We start from the raw sequence: 20,873 nt of genomic DNA on the forward strand, positions 1-20,873 counted from the left end.
TGGCAGCGCTCAGACTATGGAACAGCGCCCTCTGCCTGTCACACACAGATTAAGACCAGACTGAAAACCCACCTCTTCTCCCTGGCATTTACAGGATATACAGGTGTTTTATTGTTCTGTTCCTATGTATCGTGTTATCTTTTCGGTCCGCTGAAGTCGTTTTAAATGTGCTATAAACATAAACTTGAATTGCGCTGGTGTCTCGCTGCGGCTCTGTCATAGCCTCTTACCTTTGACCGATGTCTGTTGGTGTCGTGTCGATGTAACGGGGCTGTAGATGTGGCCCTCGTGTTGTCTGAGGACTTAAGAGCTGCGCCGACAGAGGAATTTTAATTTATGACCATGTTGTGGGGTCAGAGGTGAGCCGAAACTGAGACAGTTTGGAGTGCCGCTGTTCATCTGAGAGGCTGGACAGGAGAATCTGATCTGGAACAGTTAGCATTCCTCCAGCAATGATTGACAGCGACGCTAAAGATAGAAATGTGTGTCCTCAAGCTGCTGGCAAAATTCCATTACTGTCCACTGACCACTAGCGAATGCATATTTAAAGACGCACTGTGCAGCTTTTCTGATTGAGGGTCTGCCCAAAGGCTGTATATATAAATGAACTCACTCTCTATGTAAAAAGTGTGTCTCCTCTCTCTGTAACTGCTGCTGTCAGACACATTTTGGTTTTAAATGCTCGTATTAACCCGCTCTACACGGTCTTGAGCTTTTTATTTCACTTTTGTGTCTTTAAATCAAGATATTAACTTTAAAAACAGAAAAATCAGGCGCCTTCTTTCCCCGAGGTCACTCCCGCTATCGTTAGCAACAGGTTTGATTGACAGCGTTGCTAACCTCTACTCCGTTCTAAACCAGCGGAAAGGGCGTAATTGTCTCTTTGGTTGCTGTGATACTTGTGGTCAGAATTCCAAATGTGGAATTCTGCTCCAAATTAGCCGCTATAGCTGCTAGCGTCATTTGACTGGAGGTGAACGCTGTAGGTGACGTCACAATTGTCTAATTTAAACCCGCTAATGCTGTAGTTTAGCCCTCCACAAACCCGCTCTGTGTTTGAACTACACACTGTGATCTGAATCTTGAGTTCAAAACACAAATAATCCCACACGATCAGATATTTTTTCCAGTATTTCCTCTCTCCAGCCGTTCGGATCGTGATTGTAACTATGCGACTTTCTGTGTGTGTGGCTCTTGTAGTCCTCTGCTTCACCTCATTCAAAGCCGCTGTTGTAACCCTGAGGCCACTGGGACACTCTCCATTGCACCATCCCCCTCCTCCTCCCTCCTCCTCCACCTCCTCCTCCCTCCTCGTCCTCCCTCTCCACCTGGGAACATAATGGATCTGTTGGAAAGCCCTCTGTCATCTCGTCTCTGCTCTGGGGTTTGCTAATGTCACAGATATAATCCTATATAAAGAGATTTGCACTGGTGTTCAATGCAGAAAAGTAAAAAAAAACAAAAAAAAATGCTTTGGGTGGAGGAAAATGTGAGTAATATCAGCTCCGTGTCTCCGGTGGCAGCTCATTAAAACCCCTTTTAGCTGGCGGTGTTTGCCCCGGGAGCCGCCTCAGAGCACCGCAGCACTGCCCTGTTTTGACTGGTTTGTAAAAAGTCCTTATCTTTGTTGTTTTAACGTTTCGCTCTGGCTCTGCTGACCTCCATTATCTGCGGATACAGTCGCAGGCGCACGTCAGAGCAGTTGGCAATCCCGCTATTTTCTTTTCTCACTTCCCAGATCCCCTTCTCCCTCTCTCTTTTTCTCTTTTCTAAGTGGAGCTGTTGCTGTAGCTAACGGCAGAACAGTGAACTTTAGTCGGAGGAGTCGGTGCTTTGGGCGTACGTTACAGCTCAGGGACTGCGCTCTTAGGAAAACGCCAATTGTATTCGAGGAGCGTGTTGTGATGTTTTCATCTCGAATCCCTTGGTATTGTCTCGTAGATAGTAAGATAAACAAAGGGAGCTGCATACCAATTCGTACTCTTGGCTTTGGTACATCTGAAGTCACAGCTACTACATTTTTTATTTTTTATTTTAGCTGTTTCTAATCACAAAAAGAAACAAAATTGGGAATATATCAGTTTTTTTGTTTTGTTTTGGAGCGCGCTGTCTCTGTGTCTGGGTGGGTTTCCTTTTGCGTACGTCGGTCTCGCTCATCGACGCACAATTGGCTCATCCTCAGACAGGAAGTAGTGAACATAATCCGAGCTCAAAATCTATAGATGGGTCCCCAGGCGCTGCACTGCGGTCAGACGTTACTTCTAAAAGGTTGTCTCGCAGTTAGAGCTCGGGATGGAACGTCAACAAAGGGACGTTAGCGTGGAAATCCGCCATTTTGTTGTGGTAGTAGCGCAAGACTCTCATTGGGATATATGAACTAACACAACAATAAAAAGTACACAAAAGCGAGATGGAACAAACTGATAAACTGTTGCGTCACTGTTGTAAAAAACATTTGAATGAACGCGAATGCTCGTGTTTAGCATCTTAGAATCTCCATTGGTTTAGCCCACATGTGTCAAACTTGAGGCCCGGTTGCCAAATGTGGACCGCCGCTTCATTTTATGTGGCCCGCGAGAAGGTAAATTAAAAACCATGACTGTCGTTTCAAAATAAGTCTGTGTTGTTTTAACGTGTGCATTGACCATAAACTAATGAGATTTTCCCAACAAGTGGAACTGAGAAATATTTGCAAATAATGATCCCAAAAAGTTCAGGAAGAGGAAAATCGTCAGCACGGAAGGTAGTTTCAAGAAAGGTGAAGGAGAATAAAAGTTTGTGCTTCCAGGAGAAAAACCTATATATTTTTGCAGATGTGGCCCTCAGTAAAAATGAGTTTGACAGCCCCGGTTTAGGCTAACGGAAAAAATCTATGAGCTGTGGGAGCTTGAACGCAGCGGACAATTACGTTTAAAGGTCCTATATTACGCAAAACTGACTCTCGTGAGCTTTAATTCATGTTCTAACGCTGTTTCCTCCTCAGAAACAGACCTGGAGTTGTGTTTTATTTCATTCACACATGTTTGAGTCACACTTTATTATTAGTCTGTAACATCTCCAAAGCTCAAATGCTCTGTTCCACCTTGTGATGTCATCAAGTGGTAGTTTTCAAGTTAGCAGCTCCTTTTACCTTTAGTTTAGTAGAAATAAGTGGCTATACCAGGTTTGAAATGATCCGAATGAGTCTAGTGAAGATGTGTGGAGTTTAAAAACACAGTGGAGCACTTCCTGTATTACCACATGATGACATCACAAGGTGGAACTGAGCGTTTTCCAGCCTAAATCTGCAGGGTTTGTGCGTTAAACATGTGTGAATGAAACCAAACACAACTCCAGGTCTGTGTGTGATGAGAAAAATGACATAAAATTTTCGGTCTCGTTTTGCAGGACGACAACTGGGGAGAGACCACGACCGCAGTGACGGGGACGTCGGAGCACAGTTTGTCTCAGGAGGACATCGTGCGGATCACTAAGGACCTGGAGGACAGCGTGGGCCTGGACTGCCGCCGTTACTTCACCCTGACTCTGGCTGTGATCCTGGGCTTGTTGGTTTTCCTCACCCCTCTGGCGTTCCTGGTCCTGCCCCACGTGCTCTGGCCGGATAAGCTGCAGACCTGCGGGACGGCGTGCGAGGGGCTGTTCATCTCCGTGGCCTTCAAACTGCTGATTCTGCTGTTGGCCGTGTGGGCGCTGTTCTTCAGACCGCCGCGCGCCGCTCTCCCTCGGGTGCTCGTGTTCAGGGCTCTCCTCGCGGTGCTGGTGCTGCTGTTTGTTGTGTCGTATTGGCTGTTCTATGGAGTCAGGATACTGGACACACAGGTGAGGATTTACACGGCAAACGCCACAGGAAAATCTGTGTTTGTTCACATATGGCCAAACGGACTGCACAAGATAAGGAAGTAGTAATAATAACCATTTATTTTGTTTAATATTATGATAGAATATTTTTCATTAAGCGCTAACAATACAGTCAAGTCAGTATTAAAGAAAAAACATTTACTCGTACACGATATGAGCTAAATAAACTTGAAAAAAACAAAACAAAGCTAAACTTGGACTAAATAGGCTCTTTGCACAACAGCGCCTGGGACCCTCAACGTTAGCGTCACTACTTCCTGTTCAACTCTGAGGATTTAGCTGCGTCACATTAAAATTAATAAATATTTAAAGATAAGACGGTGACTGAGTGAAGGTGGATGTGTCTGAGAAGATGTTAAAGACTCACATACATGACCATTCACACAGACAAATGCGGTAAAACGTTTGTGTTTAGAAAGAGACATGTTTGTGCCTCAGTGCTAATGCTAGTGCTAATTTTGAATCATGACAAATATTAAAATATCACCACAAACTGAAATAATCTACATATAAAAACAATTGAATCATCTTTACATTAATCTATTTTAATTTTGAGAGGTTGTTTATTTTGTATTTTATGCTTTGAGACACAGTGAGCTAGCTAACATGCTGCTGTGCACAGAGCCTATTGAAATTCGCTTTCTTCATTTAATTTGAAAACCTGTAAACCTCTGTCACTTATGCTAACGGTAATTTGAATGTTTGTTGTGATGTGGGTCTTCCAGCTCAGCAGGAGGCAGCGCCAGAAGGAAAGAATCTACAGAATACATAAATATCAATGAATCACGTATAATCTCCATGAAGCTAACACTGACTGCTAGCACCTCCTGGTTATCTGCAAAACTATATTAGCTTACATTTTTGCTATCTTACATTTGTGCTAGCTTATGTTTTTGCTAGTTTATGTTTGTGCTAGCTTATGTTTTTGCTAGTTTGTCTGTGTTTTTGCTAGCTTACATTTGTGCTAGCTTACATTTTTATTATTTTACGTTTGCGCTATCTTGGATTTTTATTAGCTTATGTTTTTGCTAGCTCATGTTTGCACCATCTTAAGTTTTTATTAGCTTATGTTTATATTAGCTTACTTTTTTGCTATGTTTTTATTAGCTTACGTTTGTGCTATCTTACGTTTTTATTAGCTTACATTTGTGCTATCTTACGTTTGTACTGTTAATATCACTTTAATTTTAGCGTGAAGCTTCTTCTTCTACTATCAAGTCACTTACTGTATTTTACACTCACAGATCACCATTAAAATCAAATACTAACCACAAATATTCTCCCAAAGCTCCGTGTTTACTGTATGATTTATAATTCAAACTCCCTGTTGACTTGTTCCTCCAAACGCTCGGAGGCAAACTGCAGTTGTTTGAAGTCTAAATATTCACATGCTCCTTTTCACGCCCCTCAGGAGAAAACGAGATATTTGAACACTTTCTAAACCTTGTCTTTGAATGTGTTTATTCTAATTTCAGGATGAAAACTACCAAGGCATCGTGCAGTACGCCGTGTCTCTGGTGGACGCTCTGCTCTTCATTCACTATCTGGCCATTGTCCTTCTGGAGCTCCGGCAGCTTCAGCCGTACTTCTCTCTGACGGTAACGAGGTCGACAGACGGAGAGACGCACCACTATAACCTGGGCCAGCTGAGGTGAGTAAAGTACACAGTATTCTATAAAAGAGGAATTACACAAAGTATTTAACAACTTGCTATGGATTTCTACTTTTCTTGTACCTTTTGCTCCTGGTTCGACCGTCCTGGTTTAGTCCTGGTTTAGTCCTGGTTTAGTCCTGGTTTAGTCCTAGTTTGGTCTTGGTTTAGTCCTTGTTTAGTCCTGGTTTAGTCCTGGTTTAGTCCTGGTTTAGTCCTTGTTTAGTCCTCGTTTAGTCCTGGTTCAGTCCTGGTTCGGTCTTGGTTTAGACCTGGTTTAGTCCTGGTTCAGTCCTGGTTCGGTCTTGGTTTAGTTCTGGTTGAGTCCTGGTTTGTCCGTGGTTTAGTCCTTGTTTAGTCCTGGTTCAGTCCTGGTTTAGTCTTGGTTTAGTCCTCGTTTAGTCCTTGTTTAGTCCTCGTTTAGTCCTGGTTCAGTCCTTGTTTAGTCCTCGTTTAGTCCTTGTTCAGTCCTGGTTCGGTCTTGGTTCAGTCCTCGTTTAGTCCTCGTTTAGTCCTGGTTTAGTCCTGGTTCGGTCTTGGTTCAGTCCTCGTTTAGTCCTCGTTTAGTCCTGGTTTAGTCCCATCCCAGATTAACTGTTGCTCTCGTTAGATTAAACTAAAGTGTAAATAAACGGCTGTTTTTGTTCGTCTCTTGTCTCTTTCATGTCACATTTTCTCTGTGATGAATCTGTTTGTTTATTCCACCAGTAAAAGCTCTGGCCACGCCCCCTCTCATTCAGACATTTTTATTTATTTTTACTCCTTTGATAAATAAAAATAAACAGTGAATGAGAGGGCGTCTCCAAACATTTGACTGGTTGTGTGCGTCGCTTTGTGAAGTTAAACTGCGCTAAAAATACTTATCCAGGGCAGTGTGAGCAGGGACTCCCCGACTTCCCTCACCCCAGACACTTCCTCCAGCTCCTCCACTGGGACCCGGAGGTGTTCCCGGGCCGGCCCAGTCTCCGTGTCCCATATTTACAGTACTGTCTTCTGTTTCCATAGCGATGTAGACGAGACAGATCGAGTCGGCTGCACACGGCGTCAGGGGAAGAGGATAAGGGAAGATTTGTGGATCATTGAGGCCTAGAAAAACGAGGACGAATCTAGAGAGAGAAATATGGGGAGGACAGTCTAATACCAACTGTAACTGGAGTAAAACCGAGCGAAACCACTGGAAAAACCAAGGTGACTCAGGCGATAGCGGGAGTGAGTGGAACGATAGAACCAGGAGACGAGTGGAGGGAGGAGACGCCTTTGGATAAGAAGTGCAAACAGGGGGGAGGAGCTAAGCACAATAATCACAACATCGACATCGTGTGGAAGCGTTTTTATCGTGGGGGTTTTTCTTTGTAAAAGTGGGAACATTTTGCTTATTTTTTCTACAAATATAATATATAAATGACTTACTGAGATTCAATTTTTTTCATTTATCTGTCGTACATTTAGAAGATGTTTTTGTGAATGTTTCTGCTTTGTTTTGGTTTCAATATTATCATTTATAGTCTATATTTTAATATCGCACTTTAAAATGTGTTTTATTATGACCGGGCTGGAAAGAGAGAGAAACAGTTAATGTGAGAAAGTGAGAGAGAAAGAAAGAGCAAGAGAGAGAGAATGACAGAAGGAGAAACAGAGAGAGTTAATATGAGAAAGAGATAAAGACAGAGAGGAGAGAGACAAAGAAAGGGCAAGAGAAAGAAAAAATAGTTAATATGAAAAAGAGAGAAAGTTAATATGTGAAAGAGAGGAGTGAGAGAAAGAGAAGGAGTGAGAGAAAGAAAGAGCAAGAGAGAGAAAGACACAGAGAGAGAGAGACATAGTTAATTTGAGAAAGAGATAAAGACAGAGGAGAGAGAGAAAGAGAGACATAGTTAATTTGAGAAAGGGATAAAGACAGAGGAGAGAGAGAAAGAAAGAGATAATTAATATGAGAAAGAGAGAGGAGAGAGAAAGAGAGAAATTGTTAATATGCGAAAGAGAGAGAAAGTTCATATGAGAAAGAGATGAAGACAGAGGAGAGAGAGAAAGAAAGGGCAAGAAAAAGAGAAATAGTTAATATGAAAGAGAGAGAAATAGTTAATATGAGAAAGGGATAAAGACAGAGGGATAGGGAGAAAAAGAGAGAGAAATGGTTAATATGTGAAAGAGAGAGAGAAGGGGCGTGTGTTATCAGCAGAGAACAGCACTGACGAGATGGACCAGGTTTTTTACGACCTCTGTCTCTGAGGGAAAACAGAAAGATCCTATTTTAGCCGGGGCCTCAAACGCACCTCCAGACCTCAGTGTATCTGCAGTATCAACACGCAGCTCCTGATCTCGCGGCGTTCCTCCTGGAGGCCTTCAGTTAAAGCTGACGGATTTATAGATGAGCGCTTTAGGACCGGAGGAACGCTGAAACATAAGACCCATCAGCTGGGACTGTGGCTCAAGGAGACGAGCACGAACTGTGAGACGCTGAGCTCAAAACTGAAAAACTTTTTTTTTAAATACATGCGTGTGAATGTCTTTTACATAATCTTATACGATCAGTTTAAATATTACTGTAGGATGGTCATTAAAAGAGCCTTCTCCTGAAAGCGTGTGCTTCAAGGCGATTGGTCAACTCCACCTGTCACTCAGAGCATGACCAGTTGATATTTTGTCGTGGCGTCACTCTGGGGGTGTTTTACATGTGTCTCTATAGTTTTTATCGTATTTATTTATTTATTTCGAGCTAATTAATGAACATGAGAAGTCAGTGCACGTCCAGTCCACTTAATGCACATTTCACATATTTTTCTTTATTTAAGCTGAAAAACTAGTGGGAAGAAACATATTTAACCCTCCCGTCTTCTCTAGTGTGGAATATTCTGCCGTTACCATGGAGACACAATGCACAAAAGTTTCTGAAAACTCAAGAAAAAAATACAAAATGGATTTGAACAGCACATTTTTGTGAGCCTGTGATTAATCTGAGCGTTTATGATCCTGTTTAGGAGTTTGATTTTACACAAAAAGTTGAAAGTGGCTCATGGAAAGACTGTTGGCTAATGCTAATGCTAATGCTAGTTAGCGTGTGACTGTAATGTTATGTGAGAGGGACTTGTTTAACAGCTTAAACCAGCTCACGTGTTGTCGTTCCAGCTCAGTCCGCTCTTTCTGGTCAAAGTTTAGATTAAAGTCTAACTTGAGTAACGGAGCTTCAGACAGAGCAGTGCCTACAGTTAGCATCACACCCACACAGAATATTGATGACATCAGCTGCAAAGGATTAAAACTGTGGGCATACCAGCATGTTAAGGCTAAATCTCGTCAGATATCAGGGTAGGTACTTGGATGGAATACTAGGTGGGACTAGTGGAAGTTGTTGTTGTGCTCTTAGGCAAAACACGTCACCTACACTGGCAGAATATCCATTTGTTTGCCACTTTACCAACCAGAACTAGAATCTGACCAATAGGAGGAGTCATTGAGGTGTTAACAGAAAACCATATCGCCAAACTTTTATAAATATTTGTGAAGATCTAATAATTTTCACAAAACATGAGGCTCGTCTGGAGAAAAAAAAAATCCCTTTCATACTTTACTCAGAATGTGAAGCCTTTGCCGTGTCCCCAGATCGACCTCTCCCAGAATGGCCCCTGCATTGTCCACTTTGATAGCTCGTTGTTTGCAGCAGGTCAAACGTGTGTGCGTCTGCTTGGTGGCGCCCCCTGCCTTGGGGGTGTTGTCCTTTGTAAACTGCGGCTTTGACGAGCTCTTGGCCGATAGTCCTCGCTCTGCTCCCCGTCTATGACTCCAAACACACGGCTAATGAGAGCTCCCTACAGGCCACAGCACGGCATCTGGTCAGGAGCGTGCACGAGCGGGCACAGACGCACACAGACGCACACAGACGCACACAAACACACACACAAACGCAGTCAAATAAAGCTCATCGAGGCTAGCGGTTATAGCGGCCAATTTGGAGCCACGTTTCATATCTGGAATTCTGACCGTTAGTATCATAGCAACCAAAGGGCCAATCCGGAGCGAGGCTGTTGAAGGTAACGCCCCTTCCCGCCCACATCGCTGGTTTAGCAGAGAGCGGGCACTTAGCAACGCTGTCAATCAAACTCGTTGCTAAGGCTAGCGGTCTTGAGGTGTGAAAAAAGTCACTTCCAGATGTATTTAAAGCTTCGTTCTGCTTTTTATTTGTGGCTCAGGCTTTTTAATGAAATCTGTTTAATCTGTTTTATTTTTTATATCAGTGCCATAAAGTAGTTTCAATTTTATCGTTTATCGCTTAAACTGTATAATGAAGCGGATTAAAAGAGTGTGACGTCACCCACAGCGCTCGGCTCCAGACAAATGAAGCTCATCGAGGCCAGAGCAGTTATAGCCGCTAATTTTGAGTATCATAGCAACCAGAGAGCCAATCTGGAGCGAGGGTGTTGAACGTAACGCCCCTTCCTGTCCACACAGCTGATTTAGCAGGGAGCGGGCCCTTAGCAACACTGTCAATTAAACCTGTTGCTAACGCTAACAGGAGCGACCTCGGGGAAAGAAGGACCTGATTTGTCTGTTATTAATGTTCATATTTTGATTTACAGACACAATAGTGAAATAAAAACCCCAGGATCATGTAGAGGGTTAATACGAACATTTAAGACCAAAATGAGTCTGAAGCAGCAGAGACAGAGAGAGGGGACAGATTTTCAATAGAAAGTGAAAAGGAGCCAGAGTCAATGGAGCCGGAAGTGCGCACATGATCACTTCCTGTTTGGAACGCGGCGGCTAGCGGGTTAGCTACGTCCATTTATATAAACAGTCTATGGTATTGTTATTTTTGATCAAACTATGACGTGTCCAGTACTCATTCTTTACATTTACAAACTGACCAATCGGTGTTTCCCAGACTCTAAAAGGTGATGATGTCATACTCCCAGATGAGGAGGAAGAGCCAGTTTTCCATTAATTATTCTGTCATATATACTTTACCATAAAATATCCAAAAAGTAAACGCACAAATGTTGAACCGGATCATTTCTATCAGAGACTAGACTCAAGAGCTCACAATATACAACAAACATTTGAATTTCAACACTATAACTCCTGTGTTAAATCTGATTGGCCAATAGAAAGTGTTGATGTCACCTGAATCACAACAATAAGAAAATATGAGTTCCCCAGACGGGCTCGGGTAAATACGTCCCAAACCTGCTCGTTATTATCATTATTGTACCGTCCCAGGCCTGGATCTGCCCTCAGACTGTGACGGGGCTCGTGGCGTCGGTCCTGTTCTTATCATGAACGCTGCTCCGTCTGCTCTTTGATGCCAATCTGAGTCCACCCGCCGCAGCAGACCGGTTCATACGAGCACATTCCTCTCAGCGGGGCAAAGTTTAACGTGTTAATTACTCTAAGTGTTACATTCCAGAGCTTTTAAGGAGATGGTCAGCTGTTTACAAGATGTTTACATATATTTTTTACTGTTCTTCCTCTGTTCTTCTTTGAGTTTACATTATCGGTGGGTTGTTCATGCATTTGTACGCTAGTGTATCAGCTAGCGTTAGCATTTTTTCATGTTTGCTTGGTTTAATTATTGTTAGAAAAATCTCAAAATGTAGAAAAAGGCGAGGATTGTCCAAAAAAAAATCTCAAATTCCAGCTGATTCCATCCATCCATCCATCCATGTTTTTCCTCTTATTTGGGGCTGATTTGCAGGGACAGCTGAGATTTCCAGACTTCCTTCACCCCAGACTCTTCCTCCAGCTCCAACTGATATTAAAACTTACATAAATCGGAGTTGAATTAGCATGCTAGTACTAAAGAAACTACTATACTACGAAAGAAATGTTTTTTATTATCGTTGTTGCATTGAAATCCATATTAGAAATGAAGCCTTTTTCCAAATTACAGTTTACAATTTGAGTTTTGTCGTAGCAATAACTGAAAAACAGGCTTTTTATAATCCTCCCAAAGATAATATCTCCTAACGATATTCAGAGCTAATCTAATGTGATGAAGTTCAGGGAGCGTCGGTCTGAAATGATCCCTCTGCGCCTGTGTGTTTTCCTGCCTCTCCTCACGTCGTCTACACACAGATCTTGGGTGGATCCTTCATTATTTAAAGGCTTTGGATGTAATCAGGATAATTACTAGTTTGTTCAGTGCTGTGTGCTTCTTTGCGACGGTAAAAATGCAGAAGGATCTTGTTGTGTTGACATGTATACAGACACGGGATGAGACGAGCAGGAGCGATCGATATCCAATTATCCATTTTTGTGTCGTTTAGAGTTGGATTTACAAATTTAATGTTTATTTCTCACGTACAAATTGAGTTATTAAGACTTTAAATCGCATTTTTTCTACAGTCAGTGTAGTTTAGTGTTTGTTATTGTAATTCCTCAGCTTCTTGACCTACAAAATGTTCCATAATCTTGTGTATGCTTTGTTAAATACTCACCTTTCTTTTCATTAGCTGTCATTTAGCTGTTAGCGACTAGCGGGTCATCGGTCTCCATTTATATAAACTATCTATAGATCAGAGGTTATGACTAAGAAATTACAGGAAGCTAATGATGTAAGCCGCTCCTCTTGTTGAAAATTTAATTAGTTTGGTCAACGTAAAGTACTGCGGCTGAGCAAAACCGTACAAGAGCGTCTGTGCACACTAGCTAGCTCCCTGTGTCTCAAACATAACGCTAACAACAGCTTATTACAATTTTAAAAAAGTCAAATTCATAATTATAAATGTTATTCCACTTGAAACTCGCTGTCTTTTTAGTATTTTTTATAACTGGACAGGAAGTTGTGATGCTAACAGTGATGCTAACAGTGAGCTAGTTGTTTATCGTTGTGCAAAGAGTCAATCAAACCGATATTTATCTACTTTTATAATGAAGTTTCAGTCCAAATTCTCAGACAGGGCTGTGAAAGAGACTGAATGCCCTTCCACTCCGTTTATCCACACCTCCGCTGACCTGATTATTACAGACTTAAATGCACTTGGCATGAAAAGGCGGCTACTTATGGACAGTATAATAACAGTGTATCATGAGACAAGCCCCGACTCGCTGATCTGTGCACAGACCGACTCTCTCCTCGTTTCTTCTTCCTGTGAGATGTTTGTGGTCCATTATTTGACCACAGACACACAGCAGCTCATGTTATATTTGTTTTATATCACTGCAGTTATAGTAAACTTTATATTATCAGCACAATTTTTATCCTTTACTTAAATTAGACGTGTTCTTTAAACTGTTGTGTTCAGATGTTTCTTCATGTTCTAGTCGTTTCTTCTCATTGAGCCTCTGAAGTTTTATTTGGAGCGGTTCATGTTTGAGTTTAATCTTTAATCAACTATTTTCAAGACGCCATTTTGTCGATAAATCACCGTTTTCACCTCCACTGTGACACGCCCACTGTGACGTCCGCACTTCCTTCTCCAGTTTTATTTTCTTAATCGTTGATACTCGTAGGATTCTGCAGCGCTCTGCTCTAGTGTGACGCGCGTCTGTCCATAGGGGGCGCCGACAGCTACACGACTTTATTGTGACAACGTTTACGGTGACGTCAGCTCCCATCGGACACCGCAGTTTTCTAACGCGGAATTCAGCGGATTTGTTTCTCTTATGATGTGGTTTTAGGTGAATATTGTGATTTAAAATGTGTAAATTAACAGAATTATCCACAGAGATGAGAACCATAGAGACATTTAGCCGTCCGGGTCTGTGGGCGACAGTGCTGAACTCTTGACCCCTTTCCGCGCGTGTGTGTTTGTGTGTTTGTGTGTTTGTGTGTTTGTGTGTTTGTGTGTTTGTGTGTGTGCCTCTTGCGTGAGGAGGAGTGTCCCTAATTGGTTTCTCTGTTTGGCTTCAGCCAAATGGGGCATACCGTTTTAAATGACAGTGTTGTAGCGTAGCATGTGTTGTCTTGTTTGCACAGCAGACAACGTATAATTTGATTTCGCTGATGCTGGTGGTTGACTTAATTGTTCTGAAGTATTACATCATGAATGAGGTATTCAGTCATGATGGGGAGTGTTGGATTTGGAAGTTTAAAAATCAAGCAAATGTAAGTTAAGTATTATAGACTGTTTATATATAAATGGACATAGCTAACCTGCTAGCCGCTGCGTTGTAAACAGGAAGTGATCATGTCGCACTTCCGGCTCCATCAACTCTGGCTCCAGTTCACTTTCTGTGTATAAACTGTGTCCTCTCTCTGTCTCTGCTACTGTCAGACTCATTTTGGTCTTAAATGTTCGTATTAACCCTCTACATGATCCTGGGGTTCATTTTTTTTGTTATTTTGAGCTCATTTTTTAAGTTTTTTTTCTTTTTCTTTTTTTTTTAGTTATTTTGAGTTTTTGTTTGTTTTTTGGTTATCTTGAGTTTAAAAAAAAATATTATTTTTTTTATTAGATTTTTTTAAATTTACCGATTTTATTTTGAGGTGTTTTTTAAGTTTATTTTCTTTCTTTATTCCTTTATTTATTTATTTATTTTTTGTTATTTTGAGGTTTTGTTTTTTTGTTTTGTTTTTTGTCTTTTAAAAAAACTTTGTCCTCTCTCTGTAACCGCTTTTCTTTTCTTTCTTTTTTTAGTTATTTTGAGTTTTTGTTTGTTTTTTAGTTATTTTGATTTTTAAAAATTATTATTATTATTATTATTTTATTTTTTTACGTGTTTTTTTAAGTTTATTTTCTTTATTTTTTTGTTATTTTTTAGTTTTGTTTTTATTTTTAGTTATTTTTGAGTTTTTATTTTTTTTATTTTGTCTTTTTGAAAAGCTGTCCCCTCTCTCTGTCTCTTCTGCTTCAGACTCATTCTGGTCTTAAATGTTCGTATTAACCCTCTACATGATCCTGGGGTTTTTATTTCACTATTGTGTCTGTAAATCAAGATATAAACATTAATAACAGACAAATCAGGTCCTTCTAAGGTTTTTATTCTGGTCTCTTCTGTTTTAATGTTAATTTTATGATGATTATTTGTGATTAACTGCTGAGAAGGTTGAGTTTTGTTCAAGTGACAGAATGAAATACTTTGGTTTCCTCAGTTCAAGTACGTTTACTGTATATACTTTTTTACTTTTGTGAGCTGTTTCCTTTGCCCTGTAGGTGTATCTTCAATCCTTCTATCTTCAGTTTCACAGATTCTAACAGTTTCCTCCATGTGCTTTTTCGTGCAGTATTCAGCGAGCGGCTCTGGCCATCATCGAACACTACTACTGCGACTTCCCTGTCCACAACCCGGCGCTGCTCTCCGCCTCCAAGTCTCGAGCGGCCAAACACTTAGCCGGCCTCAAGGTCTACAATGTGGATGGTGAGTTCCCTGCAGCCCAAGCAGAGGGTGAGTGGGACGCTTACTTTCTCCTATAGCTCGTTTTAAAGGTGCTGTATTACTCAAAAATGACTCTTGTAGCTTTAAACCATGTTATAATAGTGTTAGCGCATCAAAAACAGACCTGGAGTTGTGTTTTGTTTCATTCACACATGTTTGAGTCACACTTTATTATTAGTCTGTTGCATCTCGAAAGTTCAAAACGCTCTGTTCCACCTTGTGATGTCATCAAGTGGTAGTATTCATGTTAACAGCTCCTTTTACGTTTAGTTCAGTCGAGATAAGTGGCAACTCCAGGAGCTGAAATGATCCAAATGATTCCAGAAATGAAGGAGTGTGGAGTTTAAAAACACTTCCTGTATTACCACATGATGACATCACAAGGTGGAACAGAGTGGTTTCAGTTTGAGAGAAGAACTCAGCTTAGATTCTATTCTATTATGAGTCCAGCTTCAAATCAAATTGTTTATATCACGTAAACAGTCAGATAACAGTCACTTTTCATTGAAGTTTACCTTTTTAGGTCCTAAATTTCTCATAAATATTTAATTCTCATTCTCGATTTACATTTTGACCTGAATAATCACAACAGACTTGCTAGCTAGCTCACGTTGTCTCAAAGCTAACAGTCACTTTTATGAAAATCTGAAAACATAAAATAAACAACCAATTAAAATCCAAATGAGTTAAAATAAAAACTGTCAAATTATTTTTTATATGTAGAACACTTCAGTTTGTGGTGTTTTAATGTTTATTATTCCTCAAAATTAGCATTAGCGTTAGCATTGAGACATGATGACATCACAAGGTGGAACGGAGTGTTTTCAGTTTGAGAGAAGAACTAAAACAAGTGTGAATGAGACAAAACACAACTCCAGGTCGGTTTGTGACGAGGAAACATTAGAACGGATCAGAAAATGGCGTAATATTTGCTCTTTAAAGGTGGATTATGTAACTTTTATGGTTGAAGATCTGCCAAATGTCTCCACGGAAACCTAATTACTAAGAAAAAACAGTCAAAAACATGCGTTCATATCATGGCCTGCTGGCGTCTCTGGCTCGCCTCCACGGAGATACGTAAGTTTAACGTAATATTCTGTAACTTTCTGTGCGATTGGCAAACTCTTCACCCAAAAAAAGTTCCATTGTGCATCTCTGAGTTGCTCCTTGTGGCACATAACCTTATGACATTTTTATTATCGCGTTTCAAGCCTCCACAGGTAGCAGTGGAATGCGTCGACAAAACGCCTGGGAGGAGGAGGTCGATCTTCATGTCGTGTAATTTCAAAATCGTCTTCAAATAACAACCGCATGTGTGATTTGTAGCTGTTTTTAAAGCGCACACTCGATACCTCCTGTTATCAGTTTCAAGCCTTTTTTGATTCCTATCTCTTCCCTTTCTCTTAAGACCTCTTTAAAGCTAAACTCAAAGCCTACCTGTGGGACAGTAAGTACACTAAAACGCTAATGAAACAAACACACGCCACTTGCTCGTCACGTACATTTGCTTAAGCGCACTTCTTTTCCCCGCTGTCGTCCGCATGCAGCAGGTTGACGGAAAGTTCACCGCGGCCCTTCACACATCTGGCACAATGTCACACAAAGCTTCTATTGAATTAGCGCCCTCCCTTAAGTGTCCTCCAGCTCCCCTCGTAAGTGCACTAACTTGACTCACTCCCCTTCACTACATGTCGTTTATCTCCTCTTTTATCTCCCCTTCCTTTGCTTTCCTTTCGCCGCCGCTCCGTCTTCCTCCTCTTCCTCGACTCGCACAAATCAATACTCATTACATCGTGCGCAGGAGGAAACGGCGGCTCTGCGGGGAGGATGGCGTCGTGTTTGGTTTTCAGTCCGTGCGCTTCAAGTACTGCTGTGTAAACGTGTTATACTGTAGTGTAAATAGTACTACGGGGAAGTACACGGGAGCTGTGTAGTAAAAATGTTGTGCACTAGTCAGATACTTCACTGACTCTGCTCTTTTTCCTGTCCAGTTTTGTTTTTATGAGGTTTTTGTCACGTTAAAATGAATAAATATGTAAAGATGAGGCAGTAGACAGAGAGCTGCAGGTGGGTTAAGGGTCAGAGGTCAGAGGTCAAGGGGTTAGGGTCAGAGAGTGGACGGGGAGCTGCAGATGGACGTCACTGTCACATGTTAAACACGACACAAATAAAATACATCACCAGAGACACAACGGAGATGTTTGTCTCAATGCTAACGCTAATGCTAACGCTAATGCTAATCTTGAGGCATGATAAATATTAAAACAACATCACAAACTGAAGTATTCTATATTTTAAAATAATCCAGTAGTCATTATTTTGATTAATTAGAATTTTAATAGGTTGTTTATTTATTTTTTTTCCCAATTTTAATAAAAGTGACACAATGAGCTAGCTAACGTGCTATCGATTAAAAAAATAAAAGTATTAAAACTAGATACTCATTGAAATAATCATGCTATAAAAATTGTACCTTTCCTGAATAATGTTGGAATGTTAAAACTAGTATAATTTTGTGTAAAAAATCTCATTGTGTTGGTGCTTTTAGGATTATTATGGTTTTAAAATCAATATTAGTTTAGTTTTCTGATCAAAAACTATCATTGCGATGGACATATTTCATTATCTCTGAAAGCAGAAAGTCTGTTATATTTTCTAGTTACTAAATCCCATCTGAAAGTGCCATTTTGAGTAGGTTTAACAGAACAGAAACACATCAACACTTTAGTAAATCTATGTATTTATGTTAGTCGTTTGTACTGGACGATAGTAAAAACCCCGCTACAGTTTTGAAACGTAATGAACTTCAAAATATACATGAATTTCGTATTTTGTGTATTTCTACCTGTTAATCTAAAATAAAAAACACTCAAATGACGTAACGCTGTAAATATAAGTTGTTATTTTTCCATCAGTTTTATAAAATCGTCTGTGTTTCCTCTTCACGTCCCTTTAACACTCGCACGCAGTCACATTACAGCTATAATAAATATGTCAAACTCCGGGGACTGACGATAATCTCTTCTCGGTTAAACAGGTAAAGCCCTGGGCACGCCATTACAAAAAGACTCGGGCGTCTGTGTGATTCTTGACAAGCAATTTGGCTCTGATAATGTTTCCTTGCTCGATATCGTCCCAGAAGTAAATTAATCCCATTGGGTAAAAAGTGCTTGTCTGTCTAAATCTGCAGCGGCGCTTTCTCCAGTACAAACACGGAGCTACACTTTGACCAGAATATATTTAAACAAGTCACATGTTTAAACCCAAACTGGCAGAATATTACGTTAATGCATTATTCATTTTTCTTTCTAACACGCACTAACCCCGTCCTAAAGCAGATCACACGGGAACTTCTGAAACGCTTTGAGAACAGTAACGTTACATCTCTCTGTGAATTAGGACTCAAAATTTTAAGACCACTTGGGAAAAATTGCGAGAATTCACATTTTTCACTGTTGGATCTTAAGAAGGTTCTAAGTCAGGGGTGTCCAAACTATGGCCCGTGGACCAAATACGGCCCTCAGATGAGTTTTTATTGGTCCTCACGCCTCCTGCTGAACCGGCCCAGTTGAAAAGCAGCACTTTTTACAGCAAATTAAACTATTTCTGTTATATTTTCTGTTCTAAGTAGTGCTTCAAAATGCAAAAAGAAGAAATGGGAGTAAACAATTTATTGCTTACTCAGATTTTTGAACTGAAATATGTTGTTCATCAGCTGCTCAAAAGTTTAAAAGTCCAAATTTTCGGGGGATTTCCTCTGAGGAGCCATCTTCACCACTTCCACGAGCATCCAGCGTGTTGAAACGAATTTTTGAGGTGATTAACAAGAACGGCGCAGCTACTCATTAGTCCTTTTTTGAGCATTTTATTTCAATTTTAGGAGCTTTTTGTTTTGTTTTTTTTGTGTTCTTAAACTTTTGATGAGCGGGTGAACAGTCTATTTCAGTTTAACGATAAATTATTTACTCAAAATGTTTTCTTGTCTCACTCCCATTTCGTCTTTTTGCATTTTGAAGCTCTACTTAGAACCTTCTTAAGATCCAACTTTGCAAAATGTGAATTCTTGCAACTTTTCAACTGGTCTTAAAGTTTTGTCTGTCGGCCATTTTGTGTCAGTCCGTTGACCACAAAGTTCGACAAAACCTTAAGTAGCGACAGAAGCTGGACAGACAGTACCTCAGAACCACTGACCCACAGGTTGGCAGTGCAATTCCAGCTTCCACAGATTAATGTAGTTGTTGTGTCTTTGGGCAAAACACTGAACCGACCTCGACGCCAGTGTAAAGCACTTTGAGCCTTAAAGGTGGAGATAAATATATATATGATTTAAGTTGTGGTCTTATTGTTGCTGTTGCTGTTGTTGTTTCTTGTGATTTTGTAAATATTGTTGCTGTAATAATCACTTTCACTCACATTTAGCCGTCACCGTGCACCGACCCCAGCGTGTCGTCTGAAGTCACACACACCGGCGTCATCTTCACAAATCCCGTAACATTCCCACGTGTTTGTGTTTGTGCGTGAACAGGTCCGGGGAACAACTCGGGCGCGGCTGCCGGCCTGGCCCAGTCTCAGTCCAGAGCCATGATCGCCGCCGCCGCCCGTCGCCGCGACACCAGCCACAACGAGCTGTACTACGAGGAGGCGGAGCACGAGAGGAGGGTCCGCAAACGCAGGGCACGGTACGAGCTAGTCAGGGCACAGATGTGTTTCTCGAACTGTTTCTAATTGTGTGAGGGTTTTTCTCAGTTGCGATGCAGTTTGGCAGAGATACAACTTTAGTTTTACAGTCTCAGTTTCACATATTTGTTGAAGTACTACTACTATCAGAGCTACTGCTATTACAGGTTTTGATAATAGTAAAATATTGTGTAATTAGACTGACACATGCGTAAGGAAGATGGCAGACAACGTTTGTTTTTAGCGTATCTGGTGCAAGTTTTTGTGATTTTTAGACCATTTTTCCTGTTTCAATCGTTGGATTCAACAATTACATGTGATTCTACTTGAATAAATGCATCAGGTCCTCGTAGTACCACTCAAATCACGCAGAGAACACTTTTAACTCGTACTCAACTGCTAACCGCTGCTACGCCTCACGAAAGCTCCTCTCACTGGCCACTTTGACGATTCGAGTTTAAAATATTGAAAAAAAAAGTAATTTACCTTTTTTTCCTTCATATATTCGACATCTTCTGTATGTGTTTAATCTATTTTTACTACTTTTTAGATCTTAAGTGCGTATAGATTTAATGTAATGCTTCCAAAATGACATTGTCTTTTATGTTTCTTCTCCTGTTTTACTCCAGCCTGGTGGTGGCGGTAGAGGAGGCCTTCACCCACATCAAGCGTCTGCAGGAGGAGGAGCAGAAGAAGGCCCCGGGCGACATCATGGACCCTCGGGAGGCGGCTCAGGCCATTTTCCCCTCCATGGCCCGGGCTCTGCAGAAGTACCTGAGGACCACGAAACAGCAGCACTGCCACAGCATGGAGAGCATCCAGCAGCACCTGGCCTTCTGCATCACCAACAACATGACGCCCAAGGTCCTACAGCGCACGGACACACACTACTACTGTGTATTATTGTGTACTGCTGCTGTGAAACTAGGATGTGATGAGGTCGGACTCGCAGATGGGGCAAAGAGACAGTTTTTCCTCTTGATTAAATTGTACTTTTCTGTGTCTGTGTGATCCCTCAGTCTCCAGGGATGATCCAGAGCAAAAGAAATATTCAATTCTGTCAAGAGGACAAAAGTTTCAGTCAAAAAACATCCACAGACCTAAGTCAAAACGAGCAAAAAATGATGCTAGCCAGTATGCTAATAGTCAGTATGCTAATAGATGTGAGAGCACCCATTAGGGGCCTGGACGATTACGCAAAATATGACTCAGGCACAGTTAAACAGACGTAGCCAATAAACAGAAACCATCAACAAACAGGTGCGTTAGCTTCAGTGTCGTTTTAGCTTCAGTGTCGTTTTAGCTTGAGTGTCGTTTTAGCTTGAGTGTCATTTTAGCTTCAGTGTCATTTTAGCTTCAGTGTCGTTTTAGCTTC

At 41.0% G+C, this 20,873-nt stretch overlaps 1 protein-coding gene across 2 annotated transcripts in view; it reads left to right on the plus strand.

Moving 5' to 3' along the window:
• LOC117382203 (vang-like protein 1) overlaps positions 1 to 20,873 on the plus strand; it is a 67,122-nt gene that overhangs the window by 41,723 nt on the left and 4,526 nt on the right. Inside the window, exons 4-8 of one of the 2 annotated variants that reach the window (XM_055227408.1) lie at positions 3,388 to 3,819; positions 5,334 to 5,509; positions 14,670 to 14,830; positions 19,347 to 19,500; positions 20,128 to 20,362. In XM_055227408.1, the coding sequence (XP_055083383.1) occupies positions 3,388 to 3,819; positions 5,334 to 5,509; positions 14,670 to 14,830; positions 19,347 to 19,500; positions 20,128 to 20,362 (1,158 nt within the window). The remainder of the gene's footprint in view (positions 1 to 3,387; positions 3,820 to 5,333; positions 5,510 to 14,669; positions 14,831 to 19,346; positions 19,501 to 20,127; positions 20,363 to 20,873) is intronic. The other variant, XM_055227410.1, reaches the window with a different exon arrangement.

The sequence above is a fragment of the Periophthalmus magnuspinnatus genome, chromosome 2 (genome assembly GCF_009829125.3).
Source record: "Periophthalmus magnuspinnatus isolate fPerMag1 chromosome 2, fPerMag1.2.pri, whole genome shotgun sequence".
In the NCBI taxonomy this organism is placed as follows: domain Eukaryota; kingdom Metazoa; phylum Chordata; class Actinopteri; order Gobiiformes; family Gobiidae; genus Periophthalmus; species Periophthalmus magnuspinnatus.